This window comes from Danio rerio, chromosome 3, assembly GCF_052040795.2.
Source record: "Danio rerio strain M-AB ecotype USA chromosome 3, GRCz13ab, whole genome shotgun sequence".
Lineage (NCBI taxonomy): Eukaryota > Metazoa > Chordata > Actinopteri > Cypriniformes > Danionidae > Danio > Danio rerio.
In genome coordinates this window covers 2,845,680-2,872,654 of record NC_141023.1, presented here as the reverse complement: position 1 = coordinate 2,872,654, position 26,975 = coordinate 2,845,680, and the positions used below count along the sequence as shown (strand labels likewise).

The window sequence follows — 26,975 nt, the reverse complement described above, 5'->3', positions numbered from 1 at the left end:
CAGTTATGAGTTTTATAAATTAAAGAGAAATGAGGTTAGGAACAAAATAAGAGAAGCAAAAAGGGTTTTTTTTAAGGATAAGATCAATGAAAATAAATTTGATCCAAAAAAACTTTGGGGTGTACTGAGAAATTTAGGTTATTCATATGCTAAAAGTAGGAAATCATCTAAAATTAACTTAAAGGTAGAAGACAAATTAATAGTTCATCCGAAGGATATTGCCGAATCTTTTAATCAGTATTTTATATTGTTAGCAAAAAAATTATGTGGTCAGCTTCCAGGGCAACCTGATATTTACAATGAAGATAGAGTGTTTTCTTTTTATAGACAACAGGACATTTTGCCGGATTCTTTTAGTCTGAGACCTGTTACAGAAAGTGAAGTTTTAAAAATTATTAGTGAGTTAAAATTAAATAAGGCTCCTGGAGTTGATAATATTCCTGCTAGATTTTTTAAAGACTCTGTTAAAGTGATTGCCCCCTTGGTGTCACATATTTTAAATTTATCTATTGAACAAGGGAAAATACCATGTGATTTTAAAAGTGCTAGAGTTATACCATTATATAAAAAAGGAAGTACGTTAGATATGATTAACTATAGACCTGTATCAATCTTAGGGGTTATGTCTAAAATTCTGGAAAAAATTGTACACGAACAGATAGTCAACTACATTACTAAAAAACATATTTTGTATGAGTTACAGTCAGGTTTTAGAGCATTGCATTCCACCGAGACATGTATATTACATATGACAGACAAAATACGGAGAGCTGTAGATGGTGGCAACTATTGTGGAATGGTGCTGCTGGACCTTCAGAAGGCTTTTGACACTGTGGACCATCAAATTTTACTATATAAATTAAAGGCAATTGGATTTGATAAAGTGTCTTTAAAGTGGGTTCAGTCATATCTGCATGATAGAAACCAGAGAGTCGATATAAAGGGTATATTATCTGCTCCCTTATCAATCAACTGTGGAGTACCTCAAGGAAGTATTTTAGGTCCATTATTTTTTCTTTTATATATTAATGATTTAAAAATAGCGTGTTCAGAGGAGCTCTATCTTTATGCTGATGATGCCGCAATTTTAGTATCTCATCATGACAAAAGGGCCCTGGAAGAAATTATGAGTTCACAGTTAAAAAGTGTTTACAACTGGTTTTTAGACAACAAACTTTCTTTACACATGGGTAAAACAGAGGCTATTTTATTTGCTTCAAGAGTGAAATGAAAAAAAGATGATAATTTGGTAGTTAAGATTAATGATTGGAAAATTCAGTCAAAAAATGTGATAAACTATTTGGGTTGCTTAATAGATAATAAATTATCAGGAGATGCTATGGCAAAAAAAGTTATTACGAAGATTTGTGGAAAAATTAGGTTTTTAGCAAGGCAATCTGATCTTTTGGATGTTCATTCTTTACAATTGTTGGCAGGAGCTTTAATTCAACCCCATTTTGATTATGCTACGTCATTTTGGTACAGTAGCTGCTCACAAAATTTGAAGGAGAAATTGCAAAAGGCACAAAATAAATTAGTACGAATAATTTTAAAAATGCATCCTAGAGCACATTTGCACAAAGAGTCTTTTAATAAATTAGGTATGTTAACTGTTAGTAATAGAGTGTGTTTTTTTAAACTGGGAATGGTACGTAAAATGTTTAATAATGTGGTTCCTAGCTATTTGATGAACTATTTTCAAATGGTGAGGCAACAGCATTCATACAGTACTAGGAGTTGGGATTTTAATATTTGTTTATTTAAATTTAGAAGTTTAGTGGGGAAAAATATGTTTTTATATACAAGTGCAATCATGTGGAACAAACTACCAAAAGCAATCAAGGAAATAAAAGATTTAAGGTTGTTCAAAAAAGCTATTAAAAGATGGTTGTTTGATGAGGATAATTAGTTTTGCATGGTGGATGAGGATTTTTTAAATTATGTTACTTGAGTGTGAATAGGTTGGCGGCTGGAGGGACATTGTGCTGGATAGGTTGGCTGTTTGTACCGCTGTGGCGACTGTTTGTTTTATTCTTCATTAGTATTATGAAGCCATACATTGTTTTAATTTAACAGAGGACCACAATGGAAATAAGCCCAGGGCTTTATTGTGTTTTTATCCTCGACAGTTTTTTTTAACAAAGTGTATGGAATACTTTTTGTACAGTTTGTCTAAAATCTGTCAAATAAAATTCAATTCAATTCAATTCAATCCGTCCACAAACCTACCAACCATCCACATACTTACTCATAAACCCTTCTATCCATCCATCCATCTATTAAAATACTTAGTATTCATCCATCCATCAAATACACATACTACCAAATCCATCCATCCATCCATCCATATACCTATCCTTCCATCAATCTACATACCTATTCATACATCCATCCACATCTACCCATGCATTCATTTGTATATCCATCCATCCATCCATCCATCCATCAATACACATAACATCCCATCTTTTCACCCATCCATACATCCATCCATTCATCTACATACCTACCATCCATCCATCAATCTATTAACATACCCATCTATCCCTCTTCATACCTACCATCCATTCATCTGCACACATTCATCTATCCATCCTTCCATCAACTACCAACTACCAATCCAAATATCTATCTATCTATCTATACCTACAATCCATCCATCCTTCCATCAATTCAGATACCCATCCATCCATCTACATGCCTACCATTAAGCCATCACTCTATCCATCCTTCCATCAACTTACATACCATCCACCAATCCAAATACCTACCCAAATATCCATCCATCCATCCATACCTACCATACATCGATCCATCCATCTATCCATTAATTCACATGACCATCCATCCATTCATTTATCCATCCATCCATCCATCCATCCATCCATTCATCCATCCATCCATCCATCCATCCATCCATCCATCCATTAATTCACATGACCATCCATCCATCCATCCATCCATCCATCCATCCATTAATTCACATGACCATCCATCCATCCATCCATCCATCCATCCATCCATCCATCCATCCATCCATTAATTCACATACTTATCTATTCATCCATCCACATACCTACCATCCACCCATCCATCCATACCTACCATACATCCATCCATCCACGCATCCATCATTATTCTTCAGTATAATGTCAGTGTGTGTGTGTTCTGCAGTTATCGTCATGTGTGGGACTCCAGATGACATTTACACCATTAAGAAAAACAACACAGTTCCTTCTCAGGTGGTGTTCATCCTGATCGACCTGTACAAGTGAGTGTGTGTTTCCCCTCATGCTGTCAGTGTTGTTATGAGTGTTTCTCCAGCTGATGTGTGTGTGTGTTTCAGTGAGGGTTACCGCACCAATGAGTCCAGCCCTGCACACATGAGGAATGTGCTGGTGCTGACCATGCACAGCTTCAGGAACTACTCCAGCAACAGTGTCTGGAGGAACAACACTACGGTTAGTGGCTGATCCTGGACCAGTGTACTGCCAGTGTACTTTAATAATCTATGAAAATAATATTTTGTTACTGCAGCTCCAAAACATACCTATCCATCCATCCATCCATCCATCCATCCACATACCTATCCATCCATCCATCCATCCATCCACATACCTATCCATCCATCCATCCATCCATCCACATACCTATCCATCCATCCATCCATCCACATACCTATCCATCCATCCATCCATCCATCCACATACCTATCCATCCATCCATCCATCCATCCATCCATCCACATACCTATCCATCCATCCATCCATCCACATACCTATCCATCCATCCATCCATCCATCCATCCATCCATCCATCCACATACCTATCCATCCATCCATCCATCCATCCATCCATCCACATACCTATCCATCCATCCATCCATCCATCCATCCACATACCTATCCATCCATCCATCCATCCACATACCTATCCATCCATCCATCCATCCACATACCTATCCATCCATCCATCCATCCATCCATCCACATACCTATCATCCATCCACATACCTATCATCCATCCATCCATCCATCCATCCATCCATCCATATATCCACATACCTATCATCCATCCACATACCTATCATCCATCCACATACCTATCATCCATCCACATACCTATCATCCATCCATATATCCACATACCTATCATCCATCCACATACCTATCATCCATCCACATACCTATCATCCATCCACATACCTATCATCCATCCATCCATCCATCCATCCATCCATCCAAATACCTATCATCCATCCATCCATCCCTCCATCCACATACCTATCATCCATCCATCCATCAATCCATCCATCCATCCACATACCTATCATCCATCCATCCATCCACATACCTATCATCCATCCATCCATCCATCCATCCATCCATCTATATATCCACATACCTATCATCCATCCATCATCCATCCAGCCATCCATCCACATACCTATCATCCATCCATCCATCTATCTATATATCCACATACCTATCATCCATCCATCATCCATCCAGCCATCCATCCACATACCTATCATCCATCCATCCATCCATCCACATACCTATCATCCATCCATCCATCCATCCATCCATCCACATACCTATCATCCATCCATCCATCTATATATCCACATACCTATCATCCATCCATCATCCATCCAGCCATCCATCCAGCCATCCATCCACATACCTATCATCCATCCATCCATCTATATATCCACATACCTATCATCCATCCATCATCCATCCAGCCATCCATCCACATACCTATCATCCATCCATCCATCCATCCATCCACATACCTATCATCCATCCATCCATCAATCCATCCATCCACATACCTATCATCCATCCATCCATCCATCCATCCACATACCTACCATCCATCCATCCATCCATCCATCCACATACCTATCATCCATCCATCCACATACCCATCATCCATCCATCCATCCATCCATCCATCCACATACCTATCATCCATCCATCCATCCATCCATCCATACATCCACATACCTATCCTTCTATCCACATACCTATCATCCATCCATCCATCCATCCATCCATCCATCCATCCATCCACATACCTATCTATCCATCCATCCATCCATTCATCCATCCATCCATCCATCCATCATCCACATACCTATCCATTCATCTATTTATCAAAAAATTCATCATATATCTACCCATTCATCCATCCATTAACATACCTACCTTCCGTTCAGTTGCATTCACATCCATCTATCCTGCCATCCATCCACCCATCCATCTATCCCTATACCTAATTATAAACCCATCTATCCATGCACCCTTTCATCCATCCATCCACCCAATCATCCATCCATCAATTCACATACCTACCATTATCCATCCATCCATCCATCCATCCACATACCTAATATCCATCCATCTGCATACCCATCCATCCACCCACCCAAAACAAATCAATATACAAAGGGAAAATATCCAGTTGAAGTCTGAATTATTAGCCCCTGTGTATATTTTCCCCCCAATTTCTGTTTAACAGAAAGATTTTTTCAGAACATTCCTTGCTCTGTTAAACTTCATTTGGCCAATATTTAAGTGAACTGCTATTTAAAATGAAGAAATGTGTGTTGTCAGGCTCTGAATGATTATGTGGTGGGTTATCACGATGCCGTGGTTCTGTTTGGAAATGCAATGAGGAACAACCTGCAGAGGATAAAGCAGCAGCAGGGGCTCAGCGACAACATTGATCCGCCCTTCAGAAACATGAGCTTCTATGGTAAGATCATCCTTAAAAACAGCGTCACATCAGTCTCTCTCATCCATTTTATACATGTGTTATACATTTCAGCTCAGGTTTACTCTATTTCATTCATGGTTTTCTAAGTTTCATCCAGATTACGGGAGTGTGGTTGTAGTTAGGGAGATAAAGGGAGATCACACCCTATTTAGGAAATTTTTATCATAATCATATTTTCTAAGTTTTACGGTATTTATCATAATATACACCAGTGTTTTGAAGTAGGGCGGCATCCATCCACCCAACCATCCTTCTATCCATCCACCCAACCATCCATCTATCCATCCACCCAATCATCCATCCATCCAATCGTTCACCCAATTAACATCTATCCATCCACCCAATCAATCAACTATCCATCCATCCATCCATCCATCTATCCACCTATCAACCATCCACCTAACCAATTATCCATCCATCCATCCATCCACCTAACCAACCATCCATCCATCTATCCATCCACCAATCCCTCCATTCATTCATCCAATCAACCATCCATCCACCCATCCAATCGACCAATCACCCATCCACCCAATCAACCATCCATGCATCCATTCATCCACCTAACCAACCAACCATCCATCCATTCACCCAATCAACCAACCATCCATCCACCTAACCAACCAACCAACCATTCATCCATCCATCCATCCATTCATCCACCCAATCAACCATCTATTCATCCACCCAATCAACCATTTATCCATCCACCAACCAACCGTCCATCCATCCACCTAACCAACCAACGATTCATTCATCCATCCATCCATCCATTCACCCATCTATCCACCCAGTCAACATCCATCCATCCACCCACCCAATCAACTATTCATCCATCCACCCAATCTACCATCCATATATCCACCTAACCAACCAACCAACCATCCATCCATCCATCCATCCATCCATCCACCTAACCAACCATCCATCCATCTATCCATCCACCTAACCATCCATCCATCCATCCATCTACCTAACCAATTATCCATCCATCCATCCATCCACCTAACCAACCATCCATCCATCCATCCATCCATCCATCCACCAATCCCTTCATTCATCCACCCAATCAACCATCCATCCACCCATCCAATCGACCAATCACCCATCCACCCAATCAACCATCCATCCATCCATCCATCCATCCACCAATCCCTTCATTCATCCACCCAATCAACCATCCATCCACCCATCCAATCGACCAATCACCCATCCACCCAATCAACCATCCATGCATCCATTCATCCACCTAACCAACCAACCATCCACCCATCCACCCAATCAACCAACCATCCATCCACCTAACCAACCAACCATTCATCCATCCATTCATCCATTCATCCACCCAATCAACCATTTATCCATCCACCAACCAACCAACCGTCCATCCATCCACCTAACCAACCATTCATTCATTCATCCATCCATCCATCCATCCATCCATCCATCTATCCACCCAATCAACATATATCCATCCACCGACCCAATCAACTATTCATCCATCCACCCAATATACCATCCATATATCCACCTAACCAACCAACCATTCATCCATCCATCCATCCATCCATCCATCCATCCATCCACCTAACCAACCAACAATCAACCATCCATCCACCAACTAGTGACCCACTAGTGTTGACATTTCACTGGTCTTCACATATTAAAAATGCTTATAAATGGTCCAGAAGATGTTGTTCATGAGTATCTGATGATGTGCAGATGTTTCAGTGAGGGTTGGATTAAGGTTAAGGTTAGGGTTAGTCCATAGACACTATCATTAACCTGGGAGTAAGGACATTACATGAAACAAACCTGTGTGTGTGTGTGTGTGCGCGTGTTCAGGTATTGGTGGATATTATAAACTAGACAGCAGTGGAGATCGAGATCTCAATCTGTCTGTGGTTTACACAACCGGCTCATACAAGGTGAGATCTGGGTTTTAATTCCTCTATTCATTCTTCAAATATTGTTTATTGTTATTATTAAAATACAGAAAAGGTGTTTGCATTATTACTGTAAATTCAATGCAATGACTCCATAATATATACTTGGTGGGGGTTTAACCCAGAGATGTATTGTACTAGAGAAGTAAACTGTGTGTGTGTTTTCTGCAGTGTGTTTAGTGTTACTCTGTTGTGTGTCTGCAGTACCGGACGCTGTTTTCTTTCGACACGTCTCAAAACAGGACGAAGGTCAAAGACAGCAGTCCGGATCTGCCCTGGGACCGATCGCAGCTGCCCCGCGACAAACACACCGGTAAACATTCACTAATAAAACAATGCGGAAATGGATAATTAAAGTTCAAGATGAGAGTAAAAATTACAACAGTCAAAACTCTGACTTATAAATCAAAATAATGTAAAAAAAGTGAGATTAAAAAAACTTATTCAAATTCAATGACGACACAAAAAGTAGAAGTCACACGCTACAAAAAATGCTTTACTTCGAGTTTTGTCTTGTTTCCAGTCTAAATATCAGCATAGGCTCATTCTGAAAATGTACCCCTGTATACATTTCTGGAGATCACGAATTATGTAGCCAGAAGTACGTATGGCTGCATTTCGTCTTTAAAGCGAGCGCTACGGGGTGGTATGACGCCGTTCCTTTTCGCACTTACCAGCTGACTGCTCACCTCTGTATGGACGGCTTCCTGCTGTTATCGGTTCGTCCAGTAGCTCGCCATGTACATCTGCAGACTTGATACGCAGAGAGGAGTTGACCACGATGACTGGGTTCAAGTCTGGCAAGGAATGGTTCCAGAAAGTGGGTAAAACAAAAACAAAAGGCAAAAAATAAAATAAACAAGTAAATAACAGGGCGAAATTGTGGTAAAAAATCTGAAAACGTGGTAAAAAAAATAAATAAAATTTTTGTCTTTTTCTGGATTGCTTTTGAAAATACTGTGGTTGAGTTTAGGGAAATGGGTGTGCGGGTCAATCTGTGCTCTTGAAAACACTATTGGTTGGGTTTATGGAAGGAGAAGGGTGTGTCAGTCAGTCAACAGCGGCCTCTGGTGGATTTACTTGAGAACAGCAGGCTTGAATGGCACTCATGAGAGAAATATCAGATCTCAAAAAGCGTACACAGCGACCTCTGATGGATTCACAAAAACTGCAAAGAAAAAAAAAACAGGGGACGTATTTGGCGCTCTCCAGAAATGTATACAGGGGTACGTTTTCATAATCACCCTGTGTTTCCAAATATCTAAAAATTCTTAAATCAAGAAGCATTTTCTAGACAAACAAAAAACACAGTAGTCTTGTTTTAAGAAATAATATGCCAAAATGTACTGAGTTATAACAAGCAAAATAATCTGCCAATCTGTTGCTTACTTGAGGCACTCCTCTGGGCTCAGATCAGTGCGTTTAGATTGAGTGGTTTTGGTTTTAATTGTGCTTCAGCTAATTCAGTGGTAGCCTATGTAACCCCACCGGTCCTACACCGCCCAACCCGCTCCGAGCTGGGATCAAACCGGCTACCTTCCGCAAGGGAGTCGGTTGCTTTAACAAGGAGGCTAAAGACCATGACCTCTAGCGTCTGTCGCTAGAGCACCTTTAGAGGTCAGAGGAGTGAGGTTTACCTGCACAGCACACACTAGCTGGCCTCCGATACACTTAGCTGCATAAAAAGCTCAGCACAGTGCTCTTTTCCAAAGTCAAACCTCTAAAGACTTGCTGATGCATCGTACAAACTTATCATTGAAAATCTCATGCTTATGAAAGAGGAACGCTCCTGAGTATAGTGAAGTAAAAGCCCTGGTAAATCATTTAATAAATACATAAGTCAGGTATAAAACACTCTAAACGAGACATTAGTTAATGAAGAGTGTGTAGTGTGTTGCTATTAACCTCGTATGTGTGCAGAGAACACTTGTGACGTGGGTTTGTGCGTGTCTGTGTGTGTTTCAGGGATGGAGATTCAGGAGATCATGATGATTGTTCTGGGTCTTAGTGTTGTCTTGGCCACTGTCATCGCCTTCATCCTCTACAGGTACAACACACACACACACACACACACACACACACACACACACACACACACACACACACACACACACACTAAGGTAATAATACTCACATCCATATTGCGTCCACTGAAGTGTTCATGAAGTGTATGTGTGTGTGTGTTCAGGCAGAACCGGCGCGTTCGTTTCGATCAGAAGAAATGGTCTCACATCAGCTCGTCTCTCATCACACCACTGGACGATAAAGAGAGAAACTACATCAGTCTGACGGTAAACACACCTCAACTTAAATGCACACATGTGTGTGAGTACATTTGCATATCTGTGTGTGAGTTTGAACATTTTTGTGTATGTGTTTGTATGCATGTGTGTGCATGTATTCATGTGTGTGTCTATGTTTTGCATGTGTATCATGTTATATGTGTGTGTGTGTGTGTGTTGCAGATCGATGAAGATAAGAAAGGCGACAACAGCTCCCTGATACGCAAAGGCCGATATGATAAAAAGGTGTGTGTCGTCTTGTGTGTGTGTGTGTGTGTGTGTGTGTGTGTTATCAGCTATTGTTTTTTAGTCTGAGTTCAGTGTCAACTCTACAGAAACCGGTAGAAAATGCATCCTTTTTTCAGTCTGATTGGGGGAGTTTAACTCTTAATATCTGGCAACCACAAGCATTAACACACATTTTTAACCTCATTTTGAACATTTTCCCAATAAAATGTGGCTGTTTTCTGGAGACTCTTTTGATTTATGTAGTTTTGTCAGCAAATAGAGCTGTTTTAGTTATTGTAAAAGCACTTAAATGCTCAGCAGATCATCATATATGAGCTTATAATGCTGTTGTGATCAGTGATGTTGAAAATGCCCTGGTCTGCATGTCTGAGATCTGGCAACCGGAGTATAGCCGCAGCTGCTGTTCATGGAAAACACTCACTGATTAACTCCTGGCTCACATATTGTGCTCATGAAAACTGTGTGTAGTATTTAAAATGTGTGTGTGTGTGTGTGTGTGTGTGTGCATGTCTGTGTACATATGTGTGTGTGTGTGTGTGTGTGTGTGTGTGTGTGTGTGTGTGTGTGTGTGCATGTCTTTGTACATGTGTTTGTCTACCTGTCTGTGTGTATGTGTACATGCATGTGTCTGTGTATATGATTTTGCATGTGTCTCTGTACATGTGTGTGTGTGTTTGTTTGTGTGTGTCTGTGTGCACATATATGTGTGTGTGTGTTTCTGCAGCCAGTAATCCTGAAGGAATTGAGAAACACTGATGGAAACTTCACTGATGATCAGCGCATCGAGCTCAACGCGGTAAAACACTCATTTACACACTTTACACCCCTCACTCTGGAGGAGAAATGCACTCAGAGCCTTCTGGTGTGTGTTGATGTGATTTTTAATTGTTGTCGCTGTGTAGTAACTCTAGTGACAGAGTGACCATCGGGTTATTGATCACCTCCCTGACTAAGGCCCTTCTCCCCCGATCACTCAGCTTAGATGGCCGGCCAGCTCTAGGAAGCGTCCTGGTGGTTAAACATCTTCCACTTGCGGATGATGGAGGCCGCTGTGCTTATTGGAACTCTCAGAGCAGCAGAAATGTTTCTGTAACCTTCCCCAGCCTTGTGCCTCCAGACAATCCTATCTCAGGAGATCTACAGACAATTCCTTTGTCTTCATGCTTGGTTTGTGCATTGTCATGCACTGTCAACCCTGGGCCCTTATATAGACAGGAGTATGACTTTATAAATCATGTCCAATCAACTGAATTGAGCACAGATGAACTCCAATGAAGCTGCTGAAACATCTCAAGAATGATCAGTGGAAACAGAATGAACCTGAGCTCAGTTTAGAGCTTCATGCCAAAGGCTGTCAATACTGATGCACATGTGATTTATTTATTTTTCATTTATTTCACAGTGTTTAATAACAAAAAGAAACAGTTCGTTTTGCTGTTGTTTTGAGTCTAAATGTGTGTGTGTGTGTGTGTGTGTGTGTGTGTGTGTGTGTGTGTTTCTCAGCTGCTGCGGATCGATTATTATAATCTGACCAAGTTTTACGGGACAGTGAGGTTCGACTGCGGTGTATTCGGGGTGTTCGAGTTCTGCGAGAGAGGATCGCTGAGGGTAAAACTCATCTCTGTATTTCAGCGTGTGTGTGCATCAATGTGAAAAAGTGTGAGTGTATGCGTGTGTGCAGTTGTTTTGGTGGTTTAAAAGGAAACAAATGCATTCAAAGACATGACGTCAGTCTTACAACACTGATATGGTTTATGAGGACACATCTTGTCCTTATAATTCCCCAAAATGCCTAAAAAACATACTTAATGGCCTTTCTGACTTCCTGAAAAATTGGCCCCAGGTGTCTTGTGAGGGTTGGGTTTAGGTGTGGAGTATGGAGAGTCCTTGTAAACCACATTTGCCAACATGTGTGTGTGTGTGTGTGTGTATTAGGGTGTATATGCCGTGTTATACATGTGTCTGTGTGCATTATGATCTTATAAGTGTGTTTATAATACACCGTGAGCACTAAACATCCCCATTAGGATAGAAAACAATCAGAGAGTTCTGACAGTGTATGTGTGTGTGTGTGTGTGTGTGTGTGTGCATTTGTTTTGGTGGTTTAAGTTGAGACAAACGTGTATAAAGACATGACGTCAGTCTTACAACACTGGTGTGGTTTATGAGGACACGTCATGTCCTTGTAATTCCCCAAAATGCCTAATAAAACATACTTAATTTCTGACATTAAAAATTGGCCCCAGGTGTCCTGTGAGGGTTGGGTTTGGGTGTGGAGTATGGAGAGTCCTTGTAAACCACAATTACAAACATGTGTGTGTGTATTAGGGTGTATATGCCGTGTTATACATGTGTCTGTGTGCATTATGGTCTTATGAGTGTGTTTATGATACACCGTGAGCACTAAACATCCCCATTAGGATAGAAAACAATCAGAGAGTTCTGACAGTGCATGTGTGTGTGTGTGTGTGTGTGCATTTGTTTTGGTGGTTTAAGTGGAGACAAATGTGTATAAAGACATGACGTCAGTCTTACAACACTGATATGGTTTATGAGGACACGTCATGTCCTTGTAATTCCCCAAAATGCCTAATAGAACATACTTAATGGCATTTGTGACAATAAAAATTGGCCCCAGGTGTCCTGTGAGGGTTGGGTTTAGGTGTGGAGTATGTAGAGTCCTTCTAAACCACAATTACTAACATGTGTGTGTGTATTAGGGTGTATATGCCGTGTAATACATGTGTCTGTGTGCATTATGGTCTTATGAGTGTGTTTATGATACACTGTGAGCACTAAACGTCCCCATTAGGATAGAAAACAATCAGAGAGTTCTGACAGTGTGTGTGTGTTTGTGCGTGTGTGCATTTGTTTTGGTGGTTTAAGTTGAGACAAATGTGTATAAAGACATGACGTCAGTCTTACAACACTGGTGTGGTTTATGAGGACACGTCATGTCCTTGTAATTCCCCAAAATGCCTAATAAAACATACTTAATTTCTGACATTAAATATTGGCCCCAGTTGTCCTGTGAGGGTTGGGTTTAGGTGTGGAGTATGGAGAGTCCTTGTAAACCACAATTACCAACATGTGTGTGTATTAGGGTGTATATGCTGTATAACGCCCCATTCACACAGGGCTTCAGCGTCAACGCTTAACTGAAGGCGTGTCTAAAGTTGGGGCTGAAGCGATTGTCATAGCAGCGTCAGCCAATGAAATTCAGTCAGCAATAGGCCACTGTCTAGATGGTGTATTTGCATACAGTGATCTGATTGGCTGACGCTTCCATTGGCACTTGAAAAGTTGAGCTAGTCCCAACTCCTGCAGCGAGCAACGCCTCTGAAGCGGCACAGACGGATCCACAATACAGTTTGGCAACGCCTGACGTAACCCATTCAAAGGGAATGGGAAGCGTTGACGCTGACGCCCCGTGTGAATGGGGCGTAATACATGTGTCTGTTTACATTATGGTCTTATGAGTGTGTTTATGCTACACCATGAGCACTAAACATCCCCATTAGGATAGAAAACTCTAAAAAAATCAGAAAGTTCTGACAGTGTGTGTGTGTGTGTGAGGTCAGTGTAGACCATGAGGGACAGAAATATAAAAAATGTGAAATGATGTTTATTTGAGTGTAAAACTGTGAGAGACTTCCTAACAGGTTTGGTTCGAGGATAGAACATATCATTTGGTCAGTAAAAAAGCAACAGAAGCCTACGGCAAGTCCCTACAATTCACAAAAACATAATGTGTGTGTGTGTGTGTGTGTGTGTTTCAGTACGTGCTGGATGATAAGATCTCTTATCCTGATGCCAGTTTTATGGATCTAGAGTTCAGGATCTCCGTCATGTATGACATCGCAAAGGTGAGTGTGTGTGTTTGATCTTTACTGCTGTGTCTATAAAGCACACTCATCTACTGGCTGATGTCTTTATGACGATCACAGATGCGTTGCTGAATGCAAACACAAGCGTCCTCACAAACACCAGTGCAAATCTGAGACCATTATATACAGCACATCGCTCCAGGCCTTGATTCTGATTGGCTGATAAGCTGTTGTAAAACACTCAACAAACACACACTTTTTATTGTTGCTTGGCAACTGTTCCGCTATTATTGCTGAGCTAAAAACGCTGTGTTTGTGATTAAACACTCTTTAGTTTAGTGTGTTAATGATGGTTGATTTCGAAGCAATATACACAAAGCTTTGAAACCGTTACGAATCTTTTGTTTCGAGTCAGTGGTCAGAGCCAGTGCTTAATTTGTAAATCTTGAGGTCCCGGAATAGATAAGGGTAATGGACCAGAGGATGGAGAGGTGTTGTAGATGCAAGTAAAGATTAGGGGAGGGGGGGGGGTCGTAGAAGAAAGTAAAGAGCAAGGCAGGGCAGGGGTGCATGTGAGGAGGAGGTTCCAGATCTGGGACATCTTGTTCCAGCACAAATTAAGCCCTGGTCTGAGCACATATAAAATTGTCTAGGTCACATGATTTCAGTAAATGGGGGTTTGTGTCATCATAACTGTTTTGAAATGTTACAAAAATGCAATGTTTGTCCACTAGGGGGCGACCTGTGTGATACTGTAAACCAATGACTGTAAAAAATATGGACGATGCGACAGCCCCTTTTCCCATTGAACGCCTTGACGGCAAAACGCCTGCTTGACGGGCACAAACTGTCGTAAAAGACTGCTGAAATTGGAGCCTTGACATGCGCAGAAGGACTGTCTGATGGAGCCAGAGAAGGAGCCGCGAAAATGACCGGAGTCAAGCTTCCAACCAAACGCTTTATGTAAAATCAACCACGCCCCCCGAACTTCTCAGCATGCGTTTGCTGTCATATCAACACAAATGGATGTAATAACGTTAACAAATATGAGGGTTTTATATATTCAATCGTGCCAGCTTCGGGTCGCAGCGCATAACCTACTCACGGCGTCGCGGGCTGATTCCGGCTCGCATGCGGCAGCGCCGGCTCGCTCGGCCGCCGCATCTGGCTCGATTGACTCGGGCTGGAATCGGGCAGTGAGTCCAGGCATCCGGAGTAGGTCCAGCAGAGGTAGTCAGACTAAGCTCTGAGGGGTAAGTCTCCGGCAGGCGAGAATCTAGCCGGAACTGGTCCGAGTGTATTTTGCTATCTGGGTGGCTAGGCGTGTATCAGCAAACTAATAAAGCCCGAAAAAAGCCCTGACCTTAGCGAATAAACAGTGTTCCACCAGGATCATGTATGTCAGAAACTGTAGTTTACTGCTAAACTCATTTTGGTAAAATAACACAGAAATCGAATAATAACACTTCAGTCTCCTGCCGAAGCTCAGACGCGCTGCTTTGAGAAACTGTCAATCACAGCTGTCAATCACGATGACACGCCCAGCATTAAATTACTGCTAAAAACAAACTGTTTACAAAAATGAAGATCTGCACCTATTTCAGCACAATAACCAGTGCCTTAATCCACCAGAACCATCTTTCGGGACATTTTATTGCAAGTGTAATAATTTTTTTTTTTTTTTGGACTCAAGTCTCCTTTATTAACACGGAGGAGGCAGGCTTTATGACTTGTACTGCAGCCAGCCCCCAGGGGGCGATCTAACGGCCGAGACCTTCACTCAAACACAGGCTTGCGGCACACTTGCTGTAAACTCCACTTTACTCAGATCGCCCCCTAGTGGAAAAACATTGAACAGGTTTCATAGTTATCTCCTGATCTCAGATCAGTTTTACCAGTTTACAGATGTTTTATTGAGACATTTGTAAAATGAAAGAAAATAATAGTTAAAATAGTCATTAATAGCACTAAATAAGCCTTAAAAATCTATAAAAGAACACATATTATTGCAGATATGTATGTTTGAAAACGTCTTTGTATTTTTCATATATTTTTCGTACTCCTCCGGAAAAAGGTGGTTTGCCATCTAGAGGTTGGTGGAAAGTCCTTACCCCAGGTGGAGAAGTTCAAGTATCTTGGGTTTTTGTTTACGAGTGAGGGAAGGATGAAGTGTGATTGACAGGTGGATCAGTGCAGCAGTTACCCCGATCTGTTCCAGGACCTTGCAACTCACAAATTAAGCACTGCTCTCACCTATGGTCATGAGCTTTGGGTCATGACTGAAAGGACAAGATCTCGGACGCACCATTATAGAAAGGTGAGGAGCTCTGTCACCCAGGAGGAGCTTGGAGTAGAGGGAAGTCCACATCGAGAGAAGTCAGCTGAGGTGGCTCAGGCATCTGTTTTGGATGCCTCCGGGAAGCCTACCTAGGGAGGCGTTCCAGGCATGTCCCACCGGGAGGAGGCCTCGGAGAAGACTCAGGACACGCTGGAGGAAACATGTCTCTCGGCTGGCCTGGGAACGCCTTGGGATCCCCCCAGAGGAGCTGGAGGAGGTGTCTTGGGAGAGGGAAGTCTGGGGTTCTGCTGCCCCCACGACCGGGCCCAGGAAAAGCAGATGAACATGAATGAATAAATGAAATATTCATACTAATGTAGTTTTTGTTGCATTTACACAGTTTTGCCCAGCAGGTGTCACTAGCATGTGCTGTTTTGATGATGCTTCGAAATTGTTTCCAAGCTTTGAAAAGTATCACTAGTGTGTGTGTGTGTGTGTGTGTGTGTGTGTGTTCAGGGCATGTCGTACCTGCACTCCAGTAACGTGGGTGTTCACGGCCGCCTCAAATCCACCAACTGTGTGGTGGACAACCGTATGGTGGTGAAGATCACCGACTTTGGCTGCAACACCATCCTGTCGCCGGGCAAAGGTCAGTGATGCCACTTCCTGTTCTTCAGCTCTCGAGAAACACTGCAGCTAAAGAAATAAAGCACATTATTAGTATTACAAGATACATCAGGATGATACAAGGTTCCATTAGTTCATGTGGGTTACTGTGTTTACTAAAAAACATTGTCCCAAATCACACACTATACACTTATACACTTGGTCTCGCAAAACAAATCCCAGTATTGGCAGCAAAATATCAGACTGAAGTAAATGTGATAATCCTGCAGCTCTTTGATAAAGAGGTGGAACTGTTTATAAACTATAATAACACACATACAATCAAATATATAACACTGTTTTTGGACATTTTAATGAAAACAGTACATACAGGTATTGCGCCCTTAACGAAAACATTATTCTGAAAATGTACTCCCGTTTGGACAGTGCAAGATGGTGGAATGAACCACCAACAATTCCAGCATATGTTTTGCACAGCGGATGCCCTTCCAGCTGCAATCTAGTACTGGGAAACACCCATACACACTCATTTACAAACACACTCATACACTACGGCCAATTTAGTTCATCAATTCCCCTATGGCGCATGTGTTTGGACTGTGGGGGAAACCAGAGCACCCAGAGGAAACCCACGCCAATACGGGGAGAACATGCAAACTCCACACAGAAATGATAACTGACCCAGCCGAAGCTTGAACCAGCGACCTTCTTGCTGTGAGGTGACAGTGCTAACCACTGAGCCACCATGTCATACGATCAATCAACTAATGTCTTGTGAAATGAAAAGCGGTGCATTGGTAAAATGTTTACAGTGTCAGTCAGATGAACACCTGATGTGTGTGTGTGCAGACCTGTGGACGGCACCGGAGCACATGCGTGTCGAAGGTATTTCCCAGAAGGGCGACGTCTACAGTTTCGCCATCATCTCACAAGAGATCATCCTGAGGAAGAGTCCGTTTCACACCAGCTGCTGCTCCGACATGGCAGGTACACACATATATACACACACACACACACACACACACACACACACACACACACACACACACACACACACACACACAGACACACACAGACACACACAGACACAGACACACACACACACACAGCTGGAGGAGTACCGTTACTGATTACACATTACAGGGCAAAGTGTGTAGTCAGTAATATAATCTTTTAGATTTATGCAAATGTAATCTGAGTAATTTTATATTACTTTTAGATTACTTTTGTGCTTATTGGATGTCCCATATGTGCGGTGCGGTAACATATGGTATACATTTATAGTAATGTAATATTGGTATTTTTGGATTACATTTAGATTACTTTTGTTTTAACCCTGTTCTGATGCCCCATATTTACGGTATGATTTTTTTATGGTAGACTTTTAATGTAATTGGAGTACTTTTGGATTATATTTTGATTACTTTTACACCAAACCTTATTTGAAGCCCTAGATCAGGGGTCACCAATCTGTTTTTCTGGACTGGAGGTCCAGTGCCCTGCAGGGTTTAGCTCAAATTTGCCTCAACACACCTACCTGGGTGTTTCAAGTATACCTAGTAAGACCTTGATTAGCTTGTTTAGGTGTGTTTGATTAGGATTGGAGCTCAAATCTGCAGGACACCGGACCTCCAGGAACAAGTTTGGTGATCCCTGCCCTATACGTATGGTATGGTAATGCATGGTAGACATTTATAGTAATGTAATCCAAGTAATTTTGGATTACATTTAGATTACTTTGTGGTAACCCTTTGTTTCATGCCCGTTATGTATGGTATGGTAACGCATGATAGACATTAATAGCAATGTCATCAAACTACTTTTGGATTACATTCAGATTAATTTTGTGCTAATGTTATCTGAGTACTTTTGGATAACATTTAGATTACTTTTGTGCTAACCCTTTAATTGATGCCTAAAATGTACGGTATGGTAACATATGGTAACATTTATAGTAATGTGGTTGAAATACTTTTGGATTTAATTTAATTACTTTTGTGTTAACCTTTATTTGATGCCTATATGTACGGTATGGTAACATAAGGTAGACATTTATAGTAATGTAATCTGACTACTTGGCAACGCAGTGGCGCAGTAGGTAGTGCTGTCGCCTCACAGCAAGAAGGTCGCTGGGTTGCTAGTTCGAACTTCGGCTCAGTTGGCGTTTCTGTGTTAAGTTTGAATGTTCTCCCTGCGTGCGCGTGGGTTTCCCCCACAGTCCAAAGACATGCGGTACAGGTGAATTGGGTAGGCTAAATTGTCCGTAGTATATGAGTGTGTGTGTGTGTGGATGTTTCCCAGAGATGGGTTGCGGCTGGAAGGGCATTCCCTGTGTAAAAACGTGCTGGATTAGTTGGCAGTTCATTCCGTTGTGGTGACCATGGATTAATAAAGGGACTAAGCTGAAAAGAAAATAAATGAATTAACTTGACTACTTTTGGATTACATTTAGATTACTTTTGTGCTAATGTAATCGGAGTACTTTTCCACTAAACCTTTTAGATGTTTTATTCATTTATTTTAGATGTATATCTGCGGTATGGTAACACATGCTAGACATTTATAGTAATGTAATCAGACTACTTTTGGATTACATTTAGATTACTTTTGTACCTAAATTTGATGTTGCATATATCAAAGCAATATAATTTTGTACTATTTTGACAGATATCCTCAAATATATTCATTCTTTATCAACAATAAGAGCCTCAACAGTTTATTTTTTCATTTGATCACAAAAAACCAATAACATATAATCCACTTCTACCCAGCTCTGCATATAAGTAGCTTTTTTACATGCTGAGTCTGATCATTTACACTTTTAACAGATGCAAAATGACTGGAGTTGCTTGAACTTGATGCACCGACTGGGAATTGAACTTTGCTCAACTATATAGTGTGTTATAGGTACTATAAATCAGCTTTCTTCCTCATATGTTCTGTGTGTATTTGTGTTTTTATGTCTAGAGAAACTCTACCTTGTTCAGTATCCACGGGGGCCGAACGTCTTCAGGCCTGATCTGAGTTTTGAGGGTGTTGGAGAGACCGAAGCAGAGGTAATAATAGCAGAGACTGTCTATATAACTACACAAAAACCATCAGTTGTGTTACTGTGAATGAGAAACTGGTATGTCCATATATGGACATTTAAATAAGTCTGGGTCTAATAAGGACAAACCCAACAGTTATTTAATTTCAGTGTATTTGGAAACAATTAACCCAGTGTTTGTTCAAATGCAGCTGTTTGTGCTGATCAAGAGCTGCTGGGAGGAGGATCCAGAGAAGCGGCCAGACTTCAAGAGGATTGAAGGAGCTCTGGGGAAGATCTTTAGGTGTGTATGTTTGAATGACAACTCATGTTTGACTGAGTCAGTCTGTGTGTGTGATGTGCTGAAGTGCTGTGTGTGTTTCTGCAGTAACCTCCACAACCAGGCTAATGCCAGCTACATGGATAACCTTATCCGCCGACTGCAGATGTACTCCAGAAACCTGGAGCACCTGGTGGAGGAGAGAACCGCTCTGTACAAGGCGGAGCGAGACCGAGCCGACCAGCTCAACTTCATGCTGCTGCCGGGGTCTGACTCACACACAATATATAACCTTCCCACTTAAAACACCCTGGAAATGGCATGACATCAACATTTACTCTTCTTAACTTTATATTAGGGCTTGTTATACATTATATTTATAACAATATTTTAATAATAATATCATATAAAATTAATCATATTTTTGTTGCAATTTTTTATGCCAGCTTAATTTTGGGGCGGAGCTATCATTTATTTAGGGCAGAGCTATCAGTCATTTTGAGGCGGAGCTATTAGTACTTTGGGGTTGGGGCTATCATTTATTTAGAGCAGAGCTATCAGTTATTTTGGGGGCAAGCTATCAGTCATTTAGGGCAGGGCCATCATTCATTATGGGCGGAGTTATCAGTCAGTTTGGGGCGGAGCTATCAGTAATTTAGGGTGGAGCTATTAGTAATTTAGGGCGGAACTATCAGTCATATTGGGTGGGGCTACCAGTCATTTAGGGCAGAGCTAACGGCCATTTAGGGTCGAATAACAATCAATAAGGGCAGGGCTATCAGTCATTTAGGGCGGAGCTATCAGCCATTTAGGGTGAAGCTATCAGTCATTTAGGGTGGGGCTATCAGTCTATTAGGGTGGAGCTATCAGTCATATAGGGTGGAGTTATCAGTCATTTAGGGCTGGGCTATGAGTCATTTAGGGAGGAGCTATCAGTCATATAGGGGGGAGCTATCAGTCATATAGGGTGGAGCTATCAGTCATTTAGGGTGGAGCTATCAGTCATTTAGGGCGGAGCTATCAGTCATATAGGGTGGAGCTATCAGTCATTTAGGGTGGAGCTATCAGTCATTTAGGGTGGAGCTATCAGTCATTTAGGATGGAGTTATCAGTCATTTAGGGTGGAGCTATCAGTCATTTAAACTGGAACAATCAGTGATTTAGGGTGAGGCTAACAGTCATTTGGGGCGGAGCTATCAGTCATTAAAGGGTGGAGTTGTCAGTTCTTTAGGGTGGAGCTATCGGTCGTTTAGGGTGGAGTTATCAATTATTTAAGGTGGAACAAGTATTTGTCCTTTTAGTGTGGGGCTATCATGTCTTTGGGGCAGGGCTACTAGTCATTTACGGCAGGACTATAAGTCATTTAGGGCGGGGCTATCAGTCCTTTAGGGCGGGCTATTAGTCATTTTGGATGGGGCTATCAGGCCTTTGGAGGCGGGGCTATCAGTATTTTAGGGAGGGGATTATTTAAATGAAACTCAAATGGCATGTTTTGGAAATGCAAGTGCAGAATGTGTAAACAAGAGCACAGGGGAAAAGACTGTAACAAAAAAATGCAGAAAAAATATTTGGAAACCAATTGATTTGGAAAACTTATCATAAACTTATCTTAACACATCATAACTTTACCCATTATTTTATTTTTTAATTTACGCTTATTATTTTTGTGATACGTTTGGTGTAAATTTAATCCTGTAATCCACTGATCCAGCAGAAGTGTCCCCACTGTGACAGTGTTTGTGTTGCGTGTGTTACCCCCTCAGGCCGGTGGTGCGCTCTCTGAAGGAGACGGGTCGGGTGGAGCCAGAGTTGTACGACGAGGTCACCATCTACTTCAGTGATATCGTGGGCTTCACCACCATCTGCCACCACAGCACACCCATGGAGGTGGTGGACATGCTCAACGACATCTACAAGAACTTCGACAGCATCCTCGACCACCACGACGTCTACAAGGTGCACATATGAAGACCAAACATGGATAATTACAACATTTTAAACATTTGATTTTTATCATAAAGGTGCTGTATGCAAGATGTTTACTTAATAAAAGCTGAGTGTGGGACAAACCTTGTGTTCAGGTGGAGACCATTGGTGATGCGTATATGGTGGCGTCCGGTCTGCCGAGGTGTAACGGGAACAGACATGCAGTGGACATCTGTCTGATGGCTCTGGACATCTTGGAGTTCATGGGGACGTTTCAGCTCAGACACCTGCCGGGAATCCCACTGTGGATCCGAATTGGGATCCATTCAGGTACAGAACCACCTGAACAATGCCTTTGAGCTTTGAAAATCTGGTCAAAACTCATTAGAACCAGCAATCATTCAAACAACCTCACTATACACATAGAGGTTTAGTTATTTATTGAGTATATTAATGAAATAGTTCACACCAAAAATAAATGTGCCAATCACATTTCCTAGCAACACATGTAGAAACCAGCAAATTGTGTACTAAACACATATTGTTGACATGAAACGTCACGAGCCTAGAGCTACAGAACAAGATTCAAACATCAAGCTGTGTATTGATATAAACAGAATCAGCGTTGTTGTTTCTGCATCAGGTCCGTGTGCCGCTGGAGTAGTGGGTAATAAGATGCCGCGGTACTGTCTGTTTGGAGATACGGTCAACACGGCGTCACGAATGGAGTCTACAGGCCTGCGTAAGATACACACACACGTTTACATTTGCAGAAATACTGAACACACACTCTTCACTGAAGCACTAATGTGTTTGCAGCTCTGAGGATTCACGTGAGCGAGTCCACCATCAAGATCCTGCAGAGAACAGACTGCGAGTTCGAGTGTGAGCGCAGAGGAGAAACTTTCCTCAAGGTAAGAGGAGAGAGGCTAGATTTCAACCAATCACATGCACTCATTTTAGCTTCCAACCAATCACAGGCTCTCATCTTACCTTTCAACCAATCACAGGCTCTTATTTCAGCTTTCAGCCAATCTTAGCCTCTACCTTCAACTTCCAACCAATCACAGCTGCTTTTATTTCACATTCCACCCAATCACAGGCTCTTGCTTCAGCTTTCAGACCATCACTGGCACTTATTTCAATTTCCAACCAACCAAATGTTCTTATTTCAGCTTCCAGCCAATCACAGGCTATTTCAGATTACAGCCAATTACAGGTACACTTATTTCAGATTCCAGCCAATTAATATTTTGTATTTTAGCTTCCAGCCAATCACAGGCTCCTTTTTCAGCTTCCAGCCGATCACGGGTTCTTATTACAGCTTTTCAACCAATCGCAGTCTCATATTACAGATTCCAGCCAATCACAGATGCACTTATTTCAACTTCCAACCAACCACAGGCTCATATTTCAGCTTCCAGCCAATCACAGATGCACTTACTACAGCTACCAGCAAATCACAGGCTCTTATTACAGCTTCCAGCCAATCACAGACTCTTGTTTAAGTTTTTAACAAATCACACACTCAATTTCCAAAAAATCAACAGCTCTTATTTCAGCCTCCAGCAAATCACATGCTCACGTTTCTGCTTCCAACCAATCACAGGCTCTAATTCCAACATTCAACCAATCACAGCCTTGTGTTTCAGCTTTCAGACAATTACAGACTTCAGAAGATTTCAGAGTGTTAGTAACTGGCCAGCAACTTTAAAGCAATGCCCTATCAACTGCCCAGCAACCACATAGCAATGCCTTAGCAACTGCCCAGCAACCACATAGCAATGTCCTAGCAACTGCCCAGCAACCACATAGCAATGCCCTAGAAACTGCCCAGCAACCACATATCAATGCCCTAGCAACTGTCTAGCAACCACATAGTAATACCCTAGCAACTGCCCAGCAACCACAAAGCAATGCTTTAGCAACTGTCCAGCAACTGCACAGCAATTTTGATAGCAACTGTCCAACAACCATATAGCAATACCTTAGCAACTGCCCAGCAACCATATAGCAATACCCTAGCAACTGCCCAGCAACCATATAGCAATACCCTAGCAAATGCTTATCAACCACAAAGCACTGCCCTAGCAACTGCATCTTGAGCCAATTACAGACTATTTCTTCATATTCCAACCTATCACAACAATTTAAGTTCCCTCAGACAATTTAAGCCTGGCTGAGATTGTTAACCCATGATATGTGTTTCAGGGTTTAGGGACCAATCACAAGAAATGAGCAAAAACCAACCACACAGTGTGCAGCCAACTTCAGACTCGCATTTTAGCTTCCAACCAATCACAGTCTCTTATTACAGCGTCCAGCCAACCACAGACTCTCATTTTAGCTTCCAACTAATCACAGTCTCTTATTACAGCTTCCAGCCAACCACAGACTCTCATTTTAGCTTCCAACCAATCATAGGCTCTTATTTTAACTTCCAGCAAATCACAGGCTTTTATTTCAGCTTACTTACAACCAATCACTGATTGTTATTCTCACTTCCAATCAACTGCCCAGCAACCGCATAGCAATGCCCTAGCAACTGCCTAGCAACCACAGAACAATGTCCCATCAACTGCATCGTGAGCCAATTACAGACTATTTCTTCAGATCCCAACCAATCACAACTCTTTATTTCAGTCAATCAGCCAATCAGAGCCTGCTGAAAGAGTGTTCAGCGTAACGGCACAGATTGTTAACCAATGTGTGTGTGTGTGTGTGTGTTGGGTTCAGGGTAAAGGGAAGGAAATGACTTACTGGTTGACTGGAGTCACGGGGCAGAAATACAGCCTGCCGACACCACCAACAGTGTAAGATTACCATTAACAGACACACACCAGTAAAACACTCACACACACTGTTTTTATGACTCAGAGTTGAATATCTGTGTGTGCGTGTGTGTGTGTGTGTGTGTTTGGATCGTCAGAGAGAACTTCCAGCGTCTGCAGCAGGATCTGGCCGAGCGGATCGTCTCCACACTGAACAAACGAGGGAACGAGCGGCGGAAAACACTCTCCACACGCCAGCGCAGAACACACACACACATACACACACACAGCGGTGACGGACAGCCAGAGTACCTGCACCTGACGGACCCTACCACATTTCTGTAAAACACACACACACACACACACACACACACACACACCACCACCACCAAATACCTGTAGAACACACACAGACACACACACACGGCCTGTATGTATCTGTATCAGTATTCCCCCTCCTCTGTATCTGCTCTGATGTGTGTGTGTGTGATCGTGTGTATCGTCTCTGCATCTGTTTATTGAGCTGAATGATGTACAGGAGTGCAGTACAGTATGACTTCATCTGAACAGACGAGAGCAGCTGCTGTATTTACACCTTTATTAATCAAACCTGCTTATTTATACACTAATAAAGTGATCATACAAATGACAGAAGCTTTGATTCAAAGAGCGACCTACTATTGACAAGCAGATCTTCATCAACACGATACAAAAAAGACGATGACAGTGTCCCAAAATAGATCCATTCGGAGAAAGCGTTGCTGATGCGTGGATGCATTCGTGTGTGCGGTCATACAGTCTGTAGTCTGGAGTGAATGTGAACATGACATGAGTGTGTGTCGATGTGTAGATGCTTTATAATCAGTATGAGGCCGTGATCACACTGAACTCACTTTTTTGTTACGAGGCGCGCCTTTTCTGAATGGTTTTCTAATGCTCGAGAGTGTTTTGCGCTGCTTATTTCAAGAATTCACAATTAGCTCATGATTTATACAGAGCTTGTTTGGCATGCTGTCCCAAGAGAGAGCCCTGAGCGGCTCCCTTTCACAGGGCGAGGGGAGATTAAGCTCAGGTCGATCTCAAAACTACTCCGCTGCTGAGGCTAAGGTGAACTTCCAGAGAGTAACGCCCCATTCACACGAGGCGTCAGCGTCAACGCTTCCTATTCACTTTGAATGGGTGACGTCAGGCGTTGCCGAACTGCATTGTGGATCCGTCAGCGCCGATTCAGAGGCGTTGCTCGCTGCAGAAGTTGGGACTAGCTCAACTTTTCAAGTGCTGACGGAAGATCGGATCGGATAATCAGATCGCTGTATGCAAATACACCAGCTAGACAGTGGCCTATTGCTGACTGAATTTCATTGGCTGACACTTCTATGACGATTGCTTCAGCCCCAACTTCAGACACGCCTTCAGGCAAGGATTGACGCTGAAGCCCTGTGTGAATGGGGCGTAAGACATTAGAAAAGATTTAGGCTTATTTTGTCTATAATATCTTGAAAAAATCTTGATCCTGGAAGTCCGGATTCCCTGCAGGGTTTAGCTCCAACTTGCCCCAACACACCTGCATGGGTGTTTCAAGTATACCCAGTAAGACCTTGATTAGCTTGTTTAGGTGTGTTTGATTAGGGTTGGAGCTAAAATCTGCAGGACACCGGACCTCCAGGAACAAGTTTGGTGACCCCTGGTCTATAATATAAAGCATATTTAGATGTAGGAGGAAGCCGGGGGAAACCCACGCGTACATGGGGAAAACATGCAAACTCCACACAGAAATACCCGATGACCCAGAGAGAATCGCTGCTGTGTGGCTACAGTGCTAGTCACTGGGCCACCGTGCCACCCATTCTGGATGAAGGTGGAAGGAGGGGAGTTTCTTCCAGACGAAGATAGTTGTGGAATGGAAATGAGGATTTATATAGTGACTTGGGATCCTTTGATTGGAGGATCGTGATTAGCTAATGTGGGCCAGCTGGG

The 26,975-nt window shown here is 42.2% G+C and overlaps 2 protein-coding genes across 2 annotated transcripts in view; one reads left to right on the top strand and one right to left on the bottom strand.

The window, feature by feature from the left end:
- The window catches only part of gucy2ca (guanylate cyclase 2Ca), a 39,543-nt gene extending 13,891 nt beyond the window's left edge, over positions 1–25,652 (top strand). Inside the window, exons 6-27 of the mRNA XM_087243528.1 lie at positions 3,175–3,271; positions 3,347–3,461; positions 5,622–5,763; positions 7,630–7,712; positions 7,935–8,043; positions 9,696–9,777; positions 9,919–10,021; positions 10,196–10,258; positions 10,986–11,057; positions 11,765–11,869; positions 14,041–14,127; positions 16,883–17,015; positions 17,843–17,980; positions 19,961–20,049; positions 20,234–20,325; positions 20,410–20,568; positions 22,065–22,257; positions 22,383–22,557; positions 22,871–22,969; positions 23,047–23,141; positions 24,964–25,040; positions 25,157–25,652. Of these exons, the coding sequence (XP_087099654.1) occupies positions 3,175–3,271; positions 3,347–3,461; positions 5,622–5,763; positions 7,630–7,712; positions 7,935–8,043; positions 9,696–9,777; positions 9,919–10,021; positions 10,196–10,258; positions 10,986–11,057; positions 11,765–11,869; positions 14,041–14,127; positions 16,883–17,015; positions 17,843–17,980; positions 19,961–20,049; positions 20,234–20,325; positions 20,410–20,568; positions 22,065–22,257; positions 22,383–22,557; positions 22,871–22,969; positions 23,047–23,141; positions 24,964–25,040; positions 25,157–25,343 (2,495 nt within the window). The 3' untranslated portion in view covers positions 25,344–25,652. The remainder of the gene's footprint in view (positions 1–3,174; positions 3,272–3,346; positions 3,462–5,621; positions 5,764–7,629; positions 7,713–7,934; positions 8,044–9,695; positions 9,778–9,918; positions 10,022–10,195; positions 10,259–10,985; positions 11,058–11,764; positions 11,870–14,040; positions 14,128–16,882; positions 17,016–17,842; positions 17,981–19,960; positions 20,050–20,233; positions 20,326–20,409; positions 20,569–22,064; positions 22,258–22,382; positions 22,558–22,870; positions 22,970–23,046; positions 23,142–24,963; positions 25,041–25,156) is intronic.
- Positions 1–26,975, bottom strand: part of plbd1a (phospholipase B domain containing 1a) — a 522,382-nt gene that overhangs the window by 257,727 nt on the left and 237,680 nt on the right. The window lies entirely within an intron of this gene.